At 40.8% G+C, this 22,939-nt stretch overlaps 1 protein-coding gene across 4 annotated transcripts in view; it reads left to right on the forward strand.

Annotated features, from left to right (window-relative positions):
* epha3 (eph receptor A3) overlaps positions 1-17,808 on the forward strand; it is a 96,551-nt gene extending 78,743 nt beyond the window's left edge. Inside the window, exons 13-18 of one of the 4 annotated variants that reach the window (XM_069532931.1) lie at positions 431-640; positions 2,305-2,454; positions 3,416-3,609; positions 9,097-9,252; positions 14,060-14,174; positions 15,648-17,046. In XM_069532931.1, coding sequence (XP_069389032.1) covers positions 431-640; positions 2,305-2,454; positions 3,416-3,609; positions 9,097-9,252; positions 14,060-14,138 — 789 coding nt within the window. In that variant the 3' untranslated portion in view covers positions 14,139-14,174; positions 15,648-17,046. Of the gene's footprint in view, positions 1-430; positions 641-2,304; positions 2,455-3,415; positions 3,610-9,096; positions 9,253-14,056; positions 14,175-15,647 lie in introns of all 4 variants that reach the window. The other 3 variants (XM_069532930.1, XM_069532928.1, XM_069532927.1) reach the window with 3 other exon arrangements.
* Positions 17,809-22,939: the final 5,131 nt, after the last annotated feature.

Raw genomic sequence — 22,939 nt, forward strand, 5'->3', positions numbered from 1 at the left:
AAACTGTAATTCTCATCAGTAGCAACTAAACAAAAGTCCAATATATGTTGATAAATTGTTTACATTTTGCGAGATGTGAGATATGTTATTTACCTCAGACATGTGTGAAATGTTTATTATTCTCTGTCCATAAAGAAGAGTTAAAACCACCAAAGATAATTTCAGATTTGTATTGGTCTGATCCTAATATTCATTCATTACTGTGTCACTGGCTTTGGGATTTCACAGTTGAGCTGCAGATGAGGTACAGAATGTCAAAGGTGGTTTCTAAAGGTTAATGAAAATGCTTTGGATAGTAATGTAGAAATGCTTCATCTTATGCAAATAGTCAGAAAGGTCAGACTCCCTTTGTGTTCTTTACCATACCTACAATAAAAGTCTGCCATTAACAGCACATGCCTTTCTTCATTCCTCTCTCTCATTCCTGTAGAAACATGATGCCCAGTTTACAGGAATCCAGTTGGTCGGCATGCTGCGCGGCATCGCCTCCGGTATGAAGTACCTGTCAGACATGGGCTACGTTCACCGAGACCTGGCAGCTCGAAACATCCTGGTCAACAGCAACCTGGTGTGTAAAGTGTCAGACTTTGGCCTTTCCCGGGTGCTGGAGGACGACCCGGAGGCTGCGTACACCACCAGGGTGAGCTGGAGCATACACACAAAGCAAACACATAAATGGCAGCATGTTGGGCACTGTCCAAGGAAACAGGTTTTTCAGTAATAAGTTACTTAAAATGTGATTATTATATAAAATGGTTACAGGATTTATACCGCTCTGAACGTGGGCGGTCACTGTTACTCTCTACTGTATTGTATACTGGATTAATCCAAGCACACGCAGTAGATCCCTCTGCCATGGGAAAAAGAAATTAAAACCAACATAAATCCACAAAGTTTGCCCTCCCTGGACCACTGCACAGAAATTACAACATACACCAACTGGGAGGCTGTGGAGAGCAGCACTCCAAGCACCATGTGCCATGAAGGAATGTATCACATTGATAAGACGTTTTGTGTTTGTGCGGTCAAATGCTTTCTTGACCTGTCCACCCCCTAAACATTAGCGTCAGTGCTTCATTCCAAACTGTATATTATTGCTTTGTAGAAACAGCAAGAAAAAGACATCTCAACACAAACACCACAAAGACGATCAGATAGTAATGTGGGATCATTTGCTTTTTGAAAAACAGATAATAACTTGAAATATACAGCAATAAGGAAATGATAATAATGGAAAAAGTGTTCTTATTTGTTTCACTTCTTGATGCTCGTGTCACAAACTGAAACAGCATGTTTGTGTGTGTGTGTGTGTGTGTGTGTGTGTGTGTGTGTGTGTGTGTGTGTGTGTGTGTGTGTGTGTGTGTGTGTGTGTGTGCGTGTGTGGGGGTGTGTGGTCATTTTCATCCTTGGACTTTGTGGTCTAGCCCATGCGTGCAGCCCCTTTAAACAGTATAATTCACTGGGAATTGCTTGTCAAATAAACAGTCAGTGTACCATTTGCCTTTCTCCCAGATATAAATGATCTAAAATCACAAGACAGAATAATAAACTCTGACATGTAAAAGTTACTGACAGCGCTCCACACGTGCTGACAGATCCACATCCAGCTCTCAGTGAAATACTTTTTTTCTTACCTATTTTTGAGGCAGAATTTATAGTTCAGGTTCATTTTTGTGCATTTATGTGTATGTATGTCCAATGTAAGGTGTGTTCATGCCATTGTTTCTTCATATGACAATTTTAAAATCCAACATATATAGATATATATATATATATATGATGTTTATTCTTGCAAGTGAAAATAATTACTCAATGAGACATTAAGAGTAAAACACCTCAAATACTTTCAATGTCACTGCAGATCTTCAACACCACACAGGGAATAATAACATGAGGTTGAGATTGACATGCTCAGTCCAAACCACAGAGCCCATATGGGTTAACAGATGTGCCTTTGAATGTGACAGACACATGTGTCTTTATATTTCATTTCACTGGAATGCAGCTATTCCCAATATGAGGAGCATGTCTCAACTTGCAATAAATATGTAATATTCAAATCATCCCGTTTATACAACATTTTAACACATCTCTGTGCTGATTGTCTTTTTCAAGATATGCCTCTGTGATCAGTAGGTCTGGTATCTGTTGTGAATTTCATGTATTATGTAAACCTGAACACCCACTATACATGAAAATATCAGGTAGAAAGACTGAGCTGCTCAAGCTTATTGATTTTTTGAATATCTGATAGACTGAAGAACTGTTTGACTGATTATGTTTTTCCTTCTCTCCCTCTGTCAGGGAGGTAAGATCCCTATTCGGTGGACAGCACCAGAGGCTATCGCCTACAGGAAGTTTACATCAGCCAGTGATGCTTGGAGTTATGGCATCGTGCTCTGGGAAGTGATGTCATATGGGGAGCGGCCGTATTGGGAGATGTCCAATCAGGATGTAAGTACTGCAGAGTTATAACGTTTTGATTAAATGTTAAGTTCATGTACAGAGTTGTGTAAATGGACTTAAAGCTGAAGTTATGCTTGACGATTTGGTCATTCCGCGCAGCCGCAGTGATGTCACCACAATGCCTTCCCCTTATTCAGAGACACAAGTGACTCAGGGCAGTCCTCTAAATGATAGTTATCAATAGCAAAAAGCAAAAGAACCACACCAGCTTGTTTCCTACAGGAGTGCTGCTTTGGCATTTCTTTTCCCTTGTGTAGGTTTTCCTTAGTTTCATGCAGAATGTCTCGTCTTTACCAACAGTCTCTGCATCTTTATCCAGGAGCAACTTTTAAATCCCAATGCTCCCTCAATAATGACATTTATGAGAGGTCATACAGATATCTGTTGAGATGGACCTGTTTGCAGTCTCTTGCCCCCAGCTCAATCGATGTTGCACTTGATGCAACCCATGCGCCAAGATATAGAACTTTTGCAAGGTTTGCGAGTAGCTGAAATGATGCTGCCAATGGGGAGCACCAGCAGAAATGACATGATTTCTGGCAAGCAAGTACAAACTAGGCTGAAGAGAGAAGAAAGGAATGCAGTCTCACAGAGCCAGTAGCTAGCTAGACACTCACTGGAGCTGTGCCAGTCAGGCCAAGGTGTTTGGATAGGTGGTTGAGGAAGATGGCATCGAAGGCAGCAGAGAGGTTTGAAGGATGAGGACACTGATGTGTATACTGAAGGGGTTCATAGAGCACATGGTTGGACATGTGCTGGTGGAGTTGGGCAACGACTGCTCTTTCCAGGATTTTGCTGAGGAAAGGAAGGTTGAAGGCAGGTAGTTGTGAGATTAACTTCATTAGGTGTAAACTATGTCTGTACGATTATAGAGCCATAGATGCCATTTTATTTTTTAATAAATCTCATCCAGCATTTCTCCCATCTTGTGTTTCCTTGATACATCAAGGTAATAAAGGCTGTGGATGAGGGTTACCGCCTCCCCCCGCCCATGGACTGCCCCGCCACTCTCTACCAGCTGATGTTGGACTGCTGGCAGAAGGAGAGAAATAACCGGCCGAAGTTTGAACAGATTGTCAGCATCCTGGATAAACTCATCCGCAATCCTGGTAGCCTCAAAATCACGGCCAACACCACGTCCAGGTAAACCTTGAATACTCTGAGACTGAGAGACATTTATGTCTTGTGCATTCCAGTGTTTGTGGGGCTCTGTATTTTTGGATCGCACAAATAACACAACCACCAAAACTGTTATCACCTGGATCCATGAATTTTAACACTAGAGATGGTTTGCATTATACATTTCACACACTGCCTTTTCGGTTATTGCAGGTCATAGCACTTTCTGCTGTCATTATAATGCACGGGGATACTAATGACTGCTGCAGTTTTAATTTTCAGGAATGGAGCTCAATTCCCCAGTATTAATGTAATAGCCAATAAGAAGACAAAGGCTTACAGAAAGAGGATATTAGATTTACATGTCTTTCTCGCTTGGTGAACTCCTGTTTGTCTTTGGAATGAGGCGGTGCAGGAACTCAACATAAGCATCGCCTCCTTGCTTCCTGTCATTGCAAGGTGAAAATTAGCTCCACTCATCGCCACCCTCCTCCCCATCTATTTACCTTAAACCATTACCATGAATATTTCTTGTGCAGGCCAATGAAATATTCCTCACTACTTTTTTCCTTCATTATTACCCCCACTCCCTGCCTTGGCACTTCTCTCCTTTGTTGGGACAACTATTCTCTCCCAGGGGGCCACAGGGAACCAGGGCAGCCCATGTACAGTTGTCACTTCTGAGCAGGGAGGGGGACAAGCGTTGGGTCTGAGCAGACGACCGTGGTATTATGGAGACGTCAAAGCTCATAACATTGACTAATGATTTCTTAAGAAAGTGAAAATAGGTCCCTTGGAGTTTGCATGTAATTTTCCTGATTGCCTTTTAACACTGAGCGAGCACAGGCTGGCCGGCAGAGGCGGCTCTAGTGATTTATGAGAATGGTGTATGTATGTGTGTATCTGCATATGTGTGTGTGGCGACGGCAGTTGCACAGCAGGAGCAGCTGCACTCAGCTCCACACACCTCGTTTGTCTCAGGCTGGCGGGTGGACCAAGCCCCCTCCTCTGCAAAAGCCTCTAGACCAAAGCCTGGGATCGGAGGAGAGCATCTGGAGAGTTTAGGGGTGGGACCTGGTCAGAGTTTAGTGTCCCTGGGTGGATGAAGAGGGACTTGAGTCAGTGTGCCAAGGTTGGCCATCAGAGACTAATTATGGGGCCAACAGGAGTCAAGTCAGGGTTAGAGGCCACTGTCAATACCATTGACTTTACAGGGTGTCTAAAACATATGAGATCACAGGTTATCCTGTTTTCAAAGTGAGGAAGTGTCTTCCTTCATGTTCAACAACTTATTACTGCAACTGCAGTGCTTAAATTCTAGTACACATTATAAATACATGTCAGTGATCAGTAATGCACTGCCACATATCCAGTCGGGTAAAAGGAATAATCAAAAGCCTGAATTTGTAACAACAAATCCATTTTATATTATAACTCCTCACTGTAATGTCAAAAAACAAAAAAGAAGGTCTTCAGTTCATGTTCAGTAGTTAGGGTCGAATTGGAAAATAGGTTGAAAACAAGAGCTAACCAGTTTCCTGGTAAACGACTTCAGACAAAAAAATAAGGGATTGGGGCTGTGGGCCATAGCTGGAGATGGAACTAGGCTGAGGTCTGTGTTGTGGTGTATCTTGGCCTGTGGAGTGAGGTTGGGACTTGGAATAGAAAAAATGGGAAAAGAAGGTTTCAATTGGTGATAGGAAACCAGCTAAGGGTACTAAAAAACACAGATATTCATGCAAAGCTGTGAGGATATAAAAAGGCACGGAACGAGGTGACATGGGAGGTATAGGAAACACATGGTTGATACCAAGCACTGAATATCAATACTTTTGAAAAGTCTTAAAAAATCTAAAGAGTAAAAAAATATTATGTACATAGCTTTTAACTATTATTAAGTGAGTATTATTTATGTTCATTTTTAAGAGAAATGTTTTGGCGGAATGCATAGTTTTGCAATGTCTCTGCATGTTGAAGTTGTTTCTCAATGATACAGATAGCAGCGTGTTGTAATAAAACTACAGATCAACATGGAACTCATACCCGAGGCTATAAACACCCTGGTGAGAATTCACAGTACACTTGGCTTAGCTCTAGGAAATGATATGATATCTATTGTCTCTAAATGTAGATAAAATGGTGTTTCAAGGGTTATTCGCTACGTGGCTACTTCACCGAAGTAATTCTCCTACATATCTCTCATACTTGACTTAGGTCTTACATTTTCTTTACTTTTCTCCCAAAGAGCTCTTAAAATGATAATTTTTTACTAATAATTAACTTGTTGAATCCTGCAGAAACCCTGATTTGGCTAAATAACAAAAATCCATGTATTACATTTTCAATTAAATCTCATTTTACACAAAGTCAAAAACTCTCTTTAACAGCATTGAAAGTCTACAGTGAAACTCAGGCCTCTCATGTAAATCAAGCCTCCATATTAAGAATCATGCATTGTTGAGTGGAATCAAATTCAAAATGTCACACTTGAATAAATTTAGGTTAATAGCATCGTTCAGACCACCTGAGTAGCATTGATTAAAACTACATCATATTCATCACATCCAGCAGAGGCAGAAGATACCTAATGTCCTGGTATCAGATTTTCAATTAAAAGGCCAGACGTTGGCCCGTGTGTATCAGGCTAACCTCTCCCAAGCAGCGACGCCCTGGGAGTTGTGCTGGTAACACAGTGAGAAATGAATTCCTCCCACACTGTCCTACCAACATGAATCTGCTCGTGCTCTGCTCCTCATCCACCTCTACTCCTCCCTCGAGAGCTTTAAAAAAAAGAGACTACACAGGCCTGGTTATTTAGAGGTCAAACAAATGAAAGATTGAGCAAAAGAAGGGAAGGGAAATGAAAACGAGAAGAGGGGTAGAGTTTTTTCTTTTTCCAGTGTATTTATACTTCCCCGTGTTCGAGCAGTTGTTTTCTGCGATGCTTTATGGTGTTAAGTCCATGAGGGGTTCTCGAAAATCCCCCCCTCTGCCGCCAGACAGATGCTTTCTCTGCTCTTTATTTTCCCCTTCATCACATCCCTCTGTTTCCTCTCCAATCATCTTGTCTCTTGAGCTGCAGCAAGATGTTGCCGAAAATGTAACAACAAAGGAGACAAAAGAAAATGATAAGGGAGGGGAAACAAGGTCATTTGCAGTTTACCTCTCGGAGGAGACGAGGAGAGGGGTAAAGAAAGCAGAGGATGACGGGGGAGAGATCAGAGAATGGAGCAGAAGAGGAGAGGATCAATAATCCAGTAAAAACAAATCCTGACAGATATGAAGTTAATATTCAAGACTTTTTGGGTGTAATTTTTGTCCAAATTGTACAATTTAAAACTGTTATCTTTTGCCAAATGTATATCTGTAAACCATCAGTTATAATCCTCCCAATCATTCCTTCACTTTACATTAAAAACACATCATAAAAAAATTATAAACAAAATCATTTTTTTTCCCTTTCAGTGAGATTTACACACTCCCCCTCACCCTCCACCACCATGCAATCTATCCCCGTCTAGCTCTCAATTCCCTCCTTTTTCTACAAACCAGTCTCTCCAGGGGGTCCTGGGGGGCCCCAGCATTTTGACAGTCCTCTGATCTGGCAGGAAAAGACTCAATAATTTTAACAACACCCACTCCACCATCTTTTTTTCCCTCTTCTTTTATCTTCCCCTTTTCCCTGCCTCTGTTTGAGATGTCATCTCACTTTTCGTTGGCTTACTGTGGTGGGGTTTTTGACATTGCTGCTTGATGGGAGCTTGATGATTTTCTATTGTAACATCTGTTTGATTGAAAAAAAGAGAGTAATTGTTGTACAAGTCCAACATGGTACATCTGAGCTCCAATCATACTCTGAACATTTAAAAGAAAACTAAAAAGGTTAATAAGGAGCTTTTATGCATATAGCCTATTTGACTTAAATAAATAAAGATACATACATTGCCTTGAATCAAATAAAATAGAATCAAATTAAAATGCCAAATCGAAAAAAATACTAAAATGTTTAAGACACACATTTGTCTTTCACTAACCGTAACCCTTATTGATTTACATGTTCCTAATTGTCTCTGGATATCCTAAGCCTGGGTAATACTTTCAGATTTTCACACATACAAACACACACACTGGCTCCAGACCTCCCTGCTAATCTAAATCAGTCAGGCAAAGGTGGACTTCCTGGTATTCTAAAAAATTAATTTATAAAACTATGAATAGTATTCCCCTAAGAAAAAACTACCCTGCTCTGTCCTGGCCGGTCCTGCCTTGTTCACAAAGCGCTATTTCCCTTGTGTGCATGTGTGCACTTGCATATGTGTGTGTGTGTCCTAACGCAGGTGCCTTTGTCTGATCTGCAAGATTGGTGCAGTTTTAACTCATAAAAAAATAGTACCTTTTCACAGTTTTAAGGGCCACTCACAATGTTGGCAATACATACACAAAGTGTTGAAATCATTATTGTTTGATTGATTATGTTTTGAGTTTGACCTAATGTGCTTTGACCTAGATTTCTATTTCCTGCTTTCATGTGGTCAGGTTTCACAACAGCACAACGAGCATTAATTGTATAAACACAGCATCAGTTCTGACACAGCTCTCTTTGTTGTCTCCAGCTTCTCCACCACTCTCCAGCGCTCTTTCTGCCTCTCTCGTCCTTCCCCCAATCCTTGGCAAACATCAGTCAGCGCCAGTCAGAACTGTGCCTGCAGCCTTTCCTTCACCCTCTACTGTTGACTGAGCACTCTAAAGCCCAACGCAGTGCATTTAATTTGATTTGATCCAATTGAAACCATCAAGCCTAATCAAATCTAATATTGCATTTTGCCGCATGGTACTGTAATGAAATTAGACAGAAACCGATGCTGCTTTTGTTGGTAATGTTGTTCTTGAATATGGTTAAAATATTATTGATGTTTTGTGTGGTGGGTTGATTCCCACTGTACTTAAAGCCCAAAGGCATTATGCAGGTTTACTGTATGCAACAGACATGTAAGGCCAATGTGTGTGTGTGTGTGTGTGTGTGTGTGAGAATGATACAATACATAAACTCTTCATTAAAATACTAATGTATTGTAATTACTCCAAAAATAAGTAATTATGCAGAAATGGTGTCACAATAATCTTGCTGCTCATCTAGCCTTTCATAAACCTTGTTTCCATCCTGCTGTCCACCTGGAGGCTGTAGCAGAAGTTTTATTTTTGTCTCTTTTGTCCTCATTTGGTTTATATGTTTTCGGGACAAAGTCAGTGCAAGGTCACTAAATATCAACAATGTGCAAACTCAGTACATACTCTTAATCCAAAGAGTCCTCTCCACAAGTTGTGATTGCCTGAAAGTTTAGCAGCAGCAGCAATAAAATTAGACTCTCAGCTGGTGATCTGCGTAGCGCTAATAGCCTTATGTTCCTGAAACTACGCTATGATCTCCATTGTCAGTGTTACAGGTCATTACTCAGAGAAATGTGTCTTTGACAAGTCATTTATCTTCGTCCTTCCTTTGTCTTGCCTCAGGCCGGCTAACTTGTTGCTGGACAGGAGTAGTGCGGAGGTTCCCTCGATGGGGACGATGAGTGACTGGATGGATGGAATGAGGACCTTGCCCTGCAAAGAGGCCTTCTCTGGGGTCAGCTACAGCTCCTGTGACACCCTGGCCAAGACTTCCACAGAGTAAGCAACAAGACACTCCGACAGACACACACACACACACACACACACACACACACACACACACACACACACACACAGACACATTAGGCTTCTCTGCCTATTCATGTCACCTAGTGTTTACAGGGCCCCAGTACCCGTGGCAAGGCCTCTGTATTTGAAGAGGCTCTTGGTTAAGAACACACACACACACACACACACACACACACACACACACACACACACACAAAACCTCTTTTTTCCTCAGAAAGTAAAAAAAGCTATAGAGCAATTACTAAAAGTGTCCAGATGAGACTCATGGTAACTCATAATGACAGGCCTTTAGCCACGCTCTCAATGTTGTAAGTATGACCACAGAGGTAGAAGGTGAGAGGATGAAAAGCAAGAGAAAGACAGAGATGAATAGAGACACAAAAAGCAGAAAGAGTGAGAGAGAGAGAATTGAGTTTTCCAGGAGGGTACAATAGTGAATCTGTTGAGGGTATTAGAGTTGAGATTTGACAAGATGAAATACTGGAGAGAAAGAAAGGCCTTTGAAAGAAAAAATAAGGATGTAGCTGTCAAAAACTTTCTCAGAAGATTACTTGGAAGCCAAATTTAGAGAAATCTAATTTTGGGAGCTGCAGGACCTAGATTGTGTTTTCCCCATTGTCCTGGATCACAGTGACCATATAATAACATCTAGTCAGTGACTGTTCAATCCCCAGGTATGGCCACTTAAAGGTTAGATACAATATTCCCTGACCACTAGATGTCTCACTAGCACCAACATCTTAGACAAAAAATCTATTTTACTTATATAGCACTAAATCAGAACATACATTATAACAAGGCACTTTAAATATTAAAAATATAGAAACCCAACAGTTCCTACACTGATCAAGCACTTTGGTGATCGTGGAGAGAAAAGACGAAAGAAGAAACCTCTCGAAGAACCAGACTCAATGTGGGAGGCCATCTGCCTCGACCTCTTGGGGTACAAATAAGGTGTGGTTTGGTGTTTCTTGTTTTACAGCACAGCGGTGGCAGAGTGACTGGTGTGTATTTATACAATTTGTCTACTCTGAAAGATGCACGGTGCAGAAATTAGGCGATGAGCGTATTCACCCAGGTGTCATGTTCACATCACTGCTGATCGTAGAAGGAGCGATTTCTTGTATCAATGTGGGGTGGTCCAAGAGTTGCGCTCACATGCACTCACATGATGTGCACACTCACTTCAACGTGCACCCGGACCAGCTACCAGAACAAAGAATGGAGAAGCTCGGATCATAACTCACACAGAGGGAGCATGACCTCATTCCCTGCACAGAACTTCCGTATGTTTACGTGGAAAATAATTGCTGGTTGCTATATTAATGTTTAAAATCTTGTGGTAAATATCTTATTTCCAATAGCAATTATTTTTTGTCATAAATCTAATGCCACCCACATTTTTTAACTTAAGAAGAATATATGTAAAAAATACAGTAACAGTAGAGAGACTGATCTGCAAAGTGTCCATGGTCAGTGAATCTAATTTGTTTTCCCTATAACATCTGCTCCCGTTAAGTAAAGCATGGTTGATTTTTTTCCATGGCTGACAAGTCTGGTTTCCTAAACAACCATGTGGCTGTGGTTCCTGTAAAAACATTGAAGTCATCTGACTTAAAGCATGAGGTGAGTCATGTTCACTCATCCTTAATGTCAAAATAGACGACAGATATGTAGTTCAACAACTATTGTTTATCAGATTCATATTTGGTAATCTAATAAGTAATTAACTAATTATTTATAAGGCTGAGGCTGAGGATTAATACCAATTTATAGAATTAAACATTTTGTTCGGAAATGGTATACAGTAGATGCAGGGTATTTGGGGATAGTGAATCAAAGTCTCTCAGTAAAAGGAAGATGGTACCACAGTTAGAGATCTGTCTGGCTCTGCTGACAGGATCATCAGAGTGACAAAAGGTTCTGAGATAGGGGATCAGATTTTGGCCAGGCAGAGTCCTGTGGTGACAGACTGAAAGGAATAATGAATCCCAAGCACAGTCATAACAGACTGAGAGATTATAATGATGAACAAACCTCCAGACTTACAGTTCAAGTGCAGCTGCTTGAGTATATCAAGGACAGCAACAGACTATCGACTCTACGTGACTCTATTTATTATAACTTTAGTTGTTTTTCTATTTTTGCCAGTGGAAAGTGCAGAAATATTCTCTCTTTCCTCTCGCCTCTCTGGCTCTGTTGGCCTGCTGCTGCTTTAACCGATGTGGAATGTGAGTGGGTAAATAATTGGACATTTCTAATTATTGTGATCAAAGCATCCGTTCACTGTGGTGATGGCAGCAGCTGGGGCACTGGGGAAAGGGCGGTCGGTGCTGCAGCTAGATATTACTGCTGTCTATGAATTACCTAACCTGCAGCCATTAAAAGTGTCGGCTGAAAGAAGCAACTTGAAGTGTGTGTCCTTTTGAATAATGATGAATCGTGGAATTGATTTCAGTTCAGAGGATGTGAAGGATAAAGAATTTGATACTTTCACCCAAGGCAACTTCCCACACCTGTATCTCTGTACTGATTGTTAAATTTATTCTAATATGGCTGCTATTTCAAAAGTCCTAAATGGCGACTAACACCAAAGACACCATAGAAACATTAGGAAAAGTGCAGCTTTTGGATTACACTTTTCATGGATTCTAGCAATTATATGGTGTAAGACTAATTTTTTTCCCAGTTTATGTAAGCTCCAGTTAATTAAAACCTCTCCTCTCACAATATGAAAAGAAATTCTGTAAACTTTTCTCATGCAAATTATTCAATTAACATGTGAAATCTATCTTAGGTCAACTCAAACAATCTAAACAAAAAGAAGCTTACATGGCAAGAATAGTTGGTAATCCACATTCTGTATTGACCGAGTACACCACAGATGAACTGCACCGGCGTAACCTTGTACTGCAGTAATCATATCGGTCTACAATGCCTTTTCTGTAACTCGATGCTAAATTGGATCACTGCAGTATTAATCCACTGAAGGCTGAAGCAGAGGCACACAAGGCTAGCTCAGCTACAAGGCTAGCAGCCTTGGCGGAGGCGATGCATCGCTCAATATGGATTGCTCTATTGATTCGTACAGTCTTAATCTAGTCCTTGATATTCAGCACAAGGCTTGGCAACGCTCTGACCTCTGAGGAACAGTAATCATACTTGGCTGCAGCATGCTGACTCATCAGCTGGAGTATTTGAAGTTCTTTTCTGAGACAGGATAGAGGCCGACGAGGAAATACCCCATTTTCCCCCATTTTCCCCCATTTTCTTCATGTGGACAGGGTCATTGCAAAGTTCATTCCAGGTATTTCATTGAGGAAGTGATAGATTTGATCTAATCTGCTGCACAAAGTTGGTGACTCCTTCTTCAAACAGCTGTTTGTTTCCAGTTGACAAATTTTATTCCAAATCATGATTATTCCCTAAACATATTCAAGTAGTTTTTATGCATAAACCTGTTATGCTCCGGGTTTATTTCCATCATGACAAAAGTCTGAGCCAACCAGAAGGTGGAGTTGGACCCTTCCAGCCCACATGTTAATATCCCCGATGGCAACTGATAACGGCCATTTAATGGGGTGATAAAATTTGAAGCAGGTGGTACAGTACGGTCTATATGTATTCACAGTCTTCAGGCTTTGCAGTCCTTTGTAAATGAAGGTAAACACATCAACGCTTTCTGGTGCAGACTCCAAGAAACACTTATACCCCACAATCATTTAGTATCCACAGTCTCTCAGCAGCTCGACATAGTGACACCACAAAAGAGCATATTACTTGCACCCCTGTAAAATGGTTTTACACCATGGTTCACTGTTAACTGAACTGGAAAGAGAAAAAGACCACGCAGAGGTATTGCTGAGGAATGATGGGGATTGTTGAGTCAACAGTGTGACACACTGTAGAGAGAAGCGTTCAACTGCTAATCTGTCTCATGTGACTATGAGTGTTTGTGTCTCTGGTTCTGATTTATAATCATGTCTCATGTTTTTTCAACTTGTAGACATGTGTTTCTTGTTCATTTTTTTGTTATTTTGTTATCATTGTCTGCTGTTCAGATAATTTATTAGGGCTTCGCTGACATTAAAAATCATTAACACTCATTGCTACTCGTGTCATGAGGACAGTTGAGTGGTTTAAAATACATATGAAAAATAATTTTAAAAAAGATGACAACACAACTGTTTGGACTCTCAACAGTTCTGCTCAGTTTTTTTTTTTGTTCTTTTCAAATGTCACTGCACTTTTGTTCAGCCTGCAGGTCCCCTCCTCTTTCTGTTTCCACTCAATAGTTATAAAAAACTGTATTTACAGTCTTTCAGTGATTAATGATTATTTCCCAAAAGCATAGATCTTATGGTCTACATTGCTACACCAGTGACATCCAAAATCTATGACCTTTGCAGTAATAAATGTGTGCTTTTGTATTCTTATTTATTATATCTCGTGTATTCTGGATGGATTTATGATACACTTTGGCTGAGAGTTTTTCTTTTTTCAATAAATATGGGACTTTCTGTATATTTTGAGGTCATAAAAGTTTTGCTACCATGTTCAGAAACACAAGAGTTACTGTCCATAACATTTTTGTTGTCAGTTATGTTTATCCTCTTCTCTCAAAATAACATAAATGTTCGATTTATATGCCTGATTTATAACCATTTATTTATTATTATGAGCTAAATGTGCTTTAATGAGCATCCGTGAGATGAGGCATATTGATGGCATCCAGTTTAATGTGTTAATGTTGGTGGGCCTGGCTGTGTCTCAGTAGAGTGGTTCTGACGGAGGTCCACGTCACACCTGCCACTTGCCCAGAATGGGAGCCGTCCATGGGGATCACCACTCTTTAACGCCCAGCTCCTCTCCGCCTCCTCAGGCTCTGGATGGTGGGTGGTGGACGCCTGGGAGCAGTAGCCTACCTCCAGAAGCACTGATGGGCTTTCACTTGTCTGATCTGTAAAGGGATAGTATCTGTAGTAACATTCTGTGACAGCTCAATAGCTTTGTTTCCATACCACTGTAAACAGAAAATGAAGTAAAGGACACAAATTGCTACAGGTCCTATTAGCTCAGGCTGCCAACAGACAAAGGATTATTGGAATATCTTATGGAAAAAATAACTTAATTATATTTCTAGGAATGTTGCTGATAGTGGCATTGTATGATAAGCATATGATGTAGGATTATTATACTACAGGTTTAGAGGAAATAATTCGTTCGGGTGGGTGATGGGCGGATGAGTCAAGCACGGACTCGGATGTCGTCAGAGCTGATCCTCTAGTGTGGATGGAAACCAAGCTATTGTCTTCTTTCATAATGCTGTCCTTTGTTACAGCTACAAAACATTTTTTTTCTTTTATTGAAGAAAATAGGAACAATAAATTGTACAGTTTACATTTTTTATATCCCTATCCCTTTATATCATAACACAAAGTGAAGCCAAGTCTGTGATTCTCTGGTGTTTTCTTTGTTGCTGAATTTCTGCAGTTCTGGCAAACTAAATCTCCTGCTTGCAAATAATAAGTGATATTTATTTAACAACGTAAAATACCTTGATCTGTCTCACTGAGCGTTTGTTGTAGAAATGCCACAACTCCAACTGCAACCCCACTGCTGCTACTAATACTATGTTATTTATATTAGATGGGCAAAAGACATATGTCTTAATATATGCTGTGACTGTTGTGTTATCAACAATGCTGTGTATATACATTAGAGAGTTTAAGATTATTGTGACTGTGTGTGTTGACTGGCTTGACATTTTGACTCCAGACTAACTGCTGTGCATTTGTATTATGTATGATGCATAACACGTGTGACACATCTTTTCTTACACAGAATGCATGAACAGTAACTAATCTTTAAGAGCTTTTAACATGTTGCCAGATGGATCTGAATAACACTGTTGTATCCTTGGAACCAGTGCTGCTCCTCTCCCCAAACTTAAATCTGCCCTGTCAAGAAAATGCAGTTCCATGTAGGAAACTAGGTCTTTTCTACCAGCGAGGCCTCTGCATGCCATAGTTTCCTCCACTGGCAGAGTCATAATAGCAGCTGTCAGTGCAGCCCCACAGGCCCACCTCCCTGTTTGTTAGTGATGGAGAGTGAGACCAAACACACCTCCCTCAGAGATGTGGCAGCCCTGTGGCCTTCAGGGAAATGCAGTCCTATGTGAATGACAGCTGCATTGGGAAAGTGAAAGGAGCAGCACTGGGAGCATGTTATTAAATACCACGTGGTTGTCACAGCCTCCATCACTGATGCACACTTTGTATTTTTTTTTCTTCCCCATCTTCCACATCTCTCTCTCTCTCTCTCTCCGTCTGTCTCTCTCTCTCTCTCTGTACTTCACTAACCAGAGATCTGAAAAAGGTTGGAGTGACCATTGTAGGACCACAGAAGAAGATCGTGAGCAGCCTCAAAGCCCTAGATTCCCACACCAAGGACGGCCCAGTACCTGTTTAATAATAAAGAAAAAACAACCTGTCTTTCAGTCTGTGTTAACAGACCATGGTTGCTAATCGCACTCTAACACAGTGGCTGCGTATCCAAACTAGAAACGGATGGAAGTGGAGGAAAAATATATGATTCAGGCGAGGGGCTTTGATTGTTTTGTTGAGAGACGATATCAAGTCCTGACAAGTGGAACAGGAGAGAGATCAGCCACTGAACCGGTTGACTCTTCATCCCTCTGTCCCTCCATGCCCAAGTTGAGATGCCTTACAGACTAACCAGAGGGTGGGAAGAGCCAAGGAGGTGAGTGAGACCTGGTCAGGGATTCAAACTGGGTCTGGACTTGGATACAGGGCAAGGACTAGACTAGCGTTGAAGCCAGAGCACTCCAATACTGGCAAAGCTGGGTGGCATAGCCTTCCCTTTATGGCTCAAAGGGGGCCAGGCAATGCTCACAGTCTCTTCCCACCAGCCTGTGGAACGAGGCGGTGAAATGTCTGAGAGGCCTCATGTAGAGGAGCAATGGCAGACAACAGCAGCTCACCCGGATGTGGAACCTCTCTGGACTAATGAAGCCTGAGGTGTGAGGTGTTGACGTGAACTACCTACATTTACTGTCTCTATCCATGAGAGAGCTGGGCTGGCATTTACACCAAGACAATAACCAAACCATTTTACTCTGTAGCTCTAACCTATAACATTTGCATTCAATAGAAATGTCACATAAAAGCAATAATGATGATAATCCGTTTAATAGTGTCATCATGGAAGCCATGAGTCCGTCACATGTACAATGTAGTGAACGCTGTGCTTTGAAGGCACAGAGGCCATAATACACTTCACACACATAATTTTATACGTTCTATGTGCTTACGAGCAGATTCTGTACAGTTTTTAGTGCTGTTCCCTCAACCGAACGCCCTTTGTGTGAAATCTCAGGATGTATTCATTCATTTTTTTTGTTCTAACACGGAGAAACAGAGCGGACGAGGGGGAGCATTGCCAGGAATTGAGATTGCAGGTTAGGAAAGATGGGAGCCAGAAAAGGTTGAAGTGGAGGAAAAAGACTGAGAACTTTAATCATGCCTGCTGCACAGATGATTATAAGCCTGATTTTGGGTCTGAGTCCATCCTCCCGACGTCTATCCATTGAAGATTTGAGCCTCATCTAAAACAGATTATCTGGCGAAAAACCTTAAAGACATAGTGTTAATGTCACTGACTGCTTCCCTGATTTCAAAATCGGGGAGGCCAGTCATGTAAGGCCTCTCCAAGGGAAAATTGGGGAGACCCATTTAGTGTGATGAGAACGACAGTTTGGCGAGTAAGGGGGGGCTGGCGAGGAATGGTCACCAACCAGATGATGCGTACCTGTGTTTAGAAACAAAACGTGGTGGCCCATACCAGGTGGATAGTAGAATAGGAGGACAAACTTGTGTCCTATTGTTTGTGCGAAACGTCACTCATGATGGCCTCCATGTTCGTCTAAATTCAGAAGTCATTTGGTCTTGAGTTTCTGTGAGGTCCCAGAATGTCCGGAATCACCACTCAGAGATGGTTTGTTTAAGCGCTAAGTTTGTGCTCCTGCATCTCGACTGGATTTATCTAGCCTTCTTGATTAAATGATCAAAAATCTGTTACATCTGTCGATAAGTCTTAATTCTGTCATGTCAGTTAAGATTTGAAAATCCTCTAGTGTGCAGCAGGCATTAGATGAAGCAGTGTCATCTATCCAGGCCTCCGCTTCAGATGCTGTTGTGTTGTGGAAGTGTTTAAAACTAGACGTGAGTTTGAACTTGAGTTTCTTCCTCAGGTGTTAGAGGATTGGCATCATCAGCCCCACACAACACCAGGTGTATTCTATGTCACTTTAGATCACGCTGCTTCTCTGAAAGTGTTGTTTGCTTTGGTCTGAATCCATAACGTATTAACAAAAGCCGCGGGGGATCTGTCATTCACTTCTTTAATCAGAACTGTGCTGTAAAAAAAACCTTTGTTCTACTTAAAAAATTGCTCTTAATCCATAAATCCTGGTGTGTAAAATGCAAAACATAGAATTCTGCTTTATTTTAAACCCACGTGGGATCTGTCATTTGCTTTGATCAGAAAATTGTTGTAAAAGAAAAAAAAAGTACTGTGTTCTTGCTTAAATTTAGCTCTTAATCCTTAAATCCCAGCGTGTTAAATGCAAAAAGTATAGTGCCTCCTGTTGCTGGGTTCAGGGTTGGTTCATGGTGGGATCACCAAGCAAAAAGCTCCAGTTTGTCTTTGTTTTCAACGAAGTCTTGGTGTATTTTCTGTGTTCTCACGAGGCCGTTGTGGTTTACGGTCACTGCTGTAAACCAACAGCAAGGTGTGGAAATACCCTGAAAGAGACGTAACACTTCCAGTAGATTCTTTTTCCTGGGTCGTCATACCTCCAGGATGGGATTTCCTAAGGGCACCTTAGAACTTAAATGATATGTTTAAAGATGCCTCCTGCTTCAATGTCACCCAGTCAACACACACCCAGTATTTATAAACTGGCACTTGGTACTTTGTGCTGTTGGTTGGGTCGTATTTAACCACGAGGGTGCTTCTTTGAGCCTGTTCCAAGCACTTAGTACACGGTATTTGAGCACTTTGAGTGGAAATGTAACTGCCTTGGCTATCGACTTAAGCTTATCTCATGGACAGGGGGTGATTCTGGTGCCCTTTGGGAAACCCAGCCCTGTTCAGTGTCATCGGTCGCTCCTCTGTTACTCGGTCTACCTGTGGATGCTGCTGTTGCTGCTATGTGTTCCAATTAGCATGTACATACTGTAAACCATCATAACGATAGCAACTAGCACTACAGATCCCACTATTTGTACATGGCCATCCCTCTTTGTAAAAATGTTTGTATGTATAAAAGAATAAATAAAAAAAATTGTGCAACATTTTAATTAAAAAAAGAGACAAAAATCATCTGTATTATATTTTATCTTGTTTTGAGTTATAATTGTGAGCTTTGTTTTTTTTCTACAATAAAAAGGCGATTATGATTACGTTATTATTTATTTGTTAACATTATAAAGCGCAATGTTTTTTTCTTTTGTAGCATACAGTAAATTATGTGCCAGTGCTATCTGTGTTTTTGGTTTTTTGACTTACTTTATAAACCTGGGACATCTGAGAGAGCAATACTGTTATAATGCACCCCTATATCCAGATTCCTCATCTTCTGTCTCAAGACTGACTCGTGTGTCTGTGTGAGAGTTTCCGTGTGCAAATGTAGATGGCCTTGTCTACTAATGTAAAATGATTTGTAGTGGAAACATTTATATTTTTATAATAAATATTGGCAAAATATTTTCCAAAAAATGGACGATGATTGACCCGCTCCTGTGTTTTTATTTGATGGCTTCAGAACGCCGCATGAATTTTGACTTCTCCTTTCAAGCATGAGCATATTCCCACATGTTTAAAAGATCACAAGTGGAAGTGGGACGCTCGTAACTCAGATGTCATCTTTTCATTTTACATTCCATAGATCAATCTTTTAGCACATCTTGCTTTCTTCAGAATAAAAGCCACCAATCATCCGGCTGACATATATAGTGTACGGGACAGGTGCTTCAAATCACGGAGTTCACAGGGCAATGAGCTCGAACAGAAGAGTCCATAGAAAGTTCAGTCACAGCCAAGAAGTGTCTTCTCCACCAAAGTGTAAAATAAAAAGAAATAGTGAATTCAAACTGCATTAAAACTTCTAAAGTAGTAAAATATATTCAAATTGAGCAACATAGCAAATGTCATCCCCAATATCTCTTATGTCAGTGTGTGAAAAAGAGCAGAATAATATAATATACTGGACGTACTACACTTTGTCCACATCTGTTAACAGGCTTTCTGAACCACCTCAGCCTCTGGTTCTAATCCCGTCCACCGTGCACGCTGCTGGCTCCTCACTTCCTCGGCCACATCTAATAAAGTGTCTTGTATTTGAGCGTGCACGGTCAGAGATGATTTGTCGTATCATTTGAATGCGGAGGATCTGCTTTTCCTCTCTCCTTGCTGACTGGGAGGAGATGAGATGTGTCAGACAGGGGAGGGAGTGATGGTCGCTCTGCTCAGCGTTGAAAGGTTGACACTATCCAGATGTTCCAAAGGCAGATGTGCAAGCAGAGAAAACAGGACGCTGCCCTCCCCGTGTCAGGAAACAATGAGCACAGTATGCTCGACAGCACCACCAATTTGGTCTTTGTTTTATCTGTAAAAAAACCTCTTTGGTCCTGAAATCCCCGGCATGATGGGAAAGAGAGCGGAGGAGGAGGGAGTGAAAGCTGAGGGGAGATGAAACCATAGAGAGGAGGAGTAGAAGGCAGGTGTGCTGGATCTACAAAGCTTCTGTCAGTTCTGTCCAAGTAGATCGAAACTTTGCGAACAGTGGCATACGATAATGCAATAACGCAGGAGAAGATTAAGCAGCACCATTCATCATCCCACTTGGCAGCAGTGTTGAAATGTACTCCCCTGGCTGCTGCAGATACAGAAAGGCCAGTTCCACTTGGAGAGTAATGATAATGAGAAAACAACGTCTTGTGCAAAATTCATTCCCCACTTTGAACAGAAATCTTTTAAACTTAGAGCTCTGCAATAAGACACAGCACCTTTTACCAGATTTATGACCGCAAGCATTTTTTTCTATTTAGGCATCAATAGGACAGAATCATCACTGACAGTTTTAGCACTGTGATTTTCAACCTGAACTTTACCGTCATCATCTCCCCCCTGCCTGTGAACTATAGACTTTATAAGAAGATGGAGATCGTGGCTGTTCCCCATATGTGAAGCCAAAACATCTTGATTGCCACCTGGAGGCTGGCTGCAATGTAGGTCATAACTCCCACCTCCTTCATGTTAGTGGATGGGACATGGACCAAACTAGAACTTCATATTAATTAGAGAGATGTTTTTTGTAATTTAAGGGAGGCTAGTAATTATAACACTGATATACGTTTTTGTTAAGTTTGGTTTTAATTAGTTATTCAATGCCACAAAAGCAAGGTAAAACATAATGATTGACAGCTGAGACTGACTCGGGATTGGAAAAATGTGTGTAAGATATACACATATTTATTTTTCTTTAATTTTTCTCTCGATGTGTCAGCCATTCCCTTCATCATGTTTGTGGGTCCATAGTTTGTGCATGTGCATCTGTTTTTTTCATTTTTAAACATCAGGATTATTTTCCACCAAAGAAGTTTTAAAATGTATCCAGCAGCTCTGAGAAGATGTTTTTTACTTTCTGCTGTCTGTATTTTTGAAATCATGTTGTCACTTCAACACAGCTGATAGAATTACACCTGATGGTTCACCGCCAAAATCCCATCCCCTCTGTCTGGATTTGTCTCCTCCCTTTGAAGCCTGCTCTGTTGCCACATCACTCCGTCTCCCCTCTCCCTTCCCTCATGGTTCCTGCTTAAAACTGGCCTCCAGCTGTGTGCAGCTGCTTTGAAGGGCCTGACGCCATATTGCAAACTCATAGCGGCCCGTTCAGCCCTGCCTCTGCGGACTGTTGTGGTGGGTGTTATCCTCATAAGCTCAATTACTAGGTTCATAGTTCACCAATAAATTACCAGGAAGTCATGTGTTGATTATATTTTGGCGAAGACCGTATTTATCTGTGTGGAGTGATAGACTTTGGAGGAATTAAGTGTTGTATAGAACAGACATGAAGCAAGGCAGTGCTGAAAATAAGAGGTTATTTATGCGCGGTGCAGGGAGCACTACACTTTCACAATATGCTGGACACAAAATGAACAAACTACTTTTCTACTGTTTTTATGAAGCATTCTACCTTCAGGTCTCATACTCTCAAAAGAAAAGTTTGGTATGTCCTCTTCCACCTGCTCAACTTTGACACGTTACAAAACTAACTGACATTAATAGAAGCAATATCACAAATATAATTACAGCTTGTGGGCTTCTGAACTCTCGAGGGTCTTTTACAGACCAGAGTCAGACAGTGGATTCACTCCTGTGGATTTTACTCCTGATTCCTGCTGCCTGTGGACTTCAGCCAGACTCACTGCTGCAGTTTTGCAGTAAAAGTTAACATTAAAGTACACTCACCATTAGTTGCTTATTGGGAACAAATTTTGCAATATTGACTATGATAATACACGTGGGGTCTCAAGATATTCATCACAGTAAGTGAACACACACACACACATGTACAAAGATAGATGGTGTAAGTTGTTGGCTTTGTACTCTCTGAGCTCTCTATGGAGCCCAAGCACACACTGACTCCTCAATCATGTTTTTACCAAAGTATACGTGAAATGTTACCATCACAGCACACGCACAAGCTCAGGTCCCAGGACTGCGAGTGCTCAGACCACTTCTGTCACTTTGACAAACGATGCCATCACAAAGGGAAGTGAGGCTAACCCTGCCACCACCTCCTCACCAGAGGCAGTATAAAGAGAACAAATCCAGGATTTATCTTCCTGCACTGAAAATAGAAAAAATGTTGGACCAACTTAAAATAATTGCTTCAATTGGTAACAAGCAGTTTTTCAACTTAAAGTTAGCAAGTTATGTTCACTCAATTGCTTTAAGTCAGACCTACTTAATAATCAGATTGATTTTCCAATCAACAATTTGCATGAATGCAACTTAAATTTAAAGCAAGTCAGCTTAAATTTTTAAAAATGTTCCAACCCAGTTATTTGCTTTAGCCTGAAATAAACCTCTGAGGCTTCACAAAAGTTTGTGTAGTCACCTTAGTGGTTCATTTCAGTTTGTTAGTGCTAATTCTAATTCTGAGGTTGAATTTAGAAGATACAATATTTTATTTTATTCTTTTATTTTAGTTACTGGTTCACAGATAAATGGTTGACGAGCTTCTAACAGTTATACCCATGTTGGCAAGAGGCAACACTAAACTCTTACATTGGTGCATGAGGCGAAACAAGACAAAACATTATGATTTTTTTTTCCCCCTCAAATTGGTAATACAACCACTAGGGTGGAAAATCATAAGAAAGGGACAGCTTATGCTGTAGGATCATTAAAATGCTATAACACTGCAAAATCCTTTTTAATATGTATTAAAAAAGCTATAGTCGTTAGTACATTTCACACACATTATTTCTGGTAACATATGGAGACAAATAAAGTTTTAATGCTTATAAGAACTGGTGGTATTTCATTATATTCAATATGAGTAAAA

The sequence above is a fragment of the Paralichthys olivaceus genome, chromosome 10 (genome assembly GCF_024713975.1).
Source record: "Paralichthys olivaceus isolate ysfri-2021 chromosome 10, ASM2471397v2, whole genome shotgun sequence".
In the NCBI taxonomy this organism is placed as follows: domain Eukaryota; kingdom Metazoa; phylum Chordata; class Actinopteri; order Pleuronectiformes; family Paralichthyidae; genus Paralichthys; species Paralichthys olivaceus.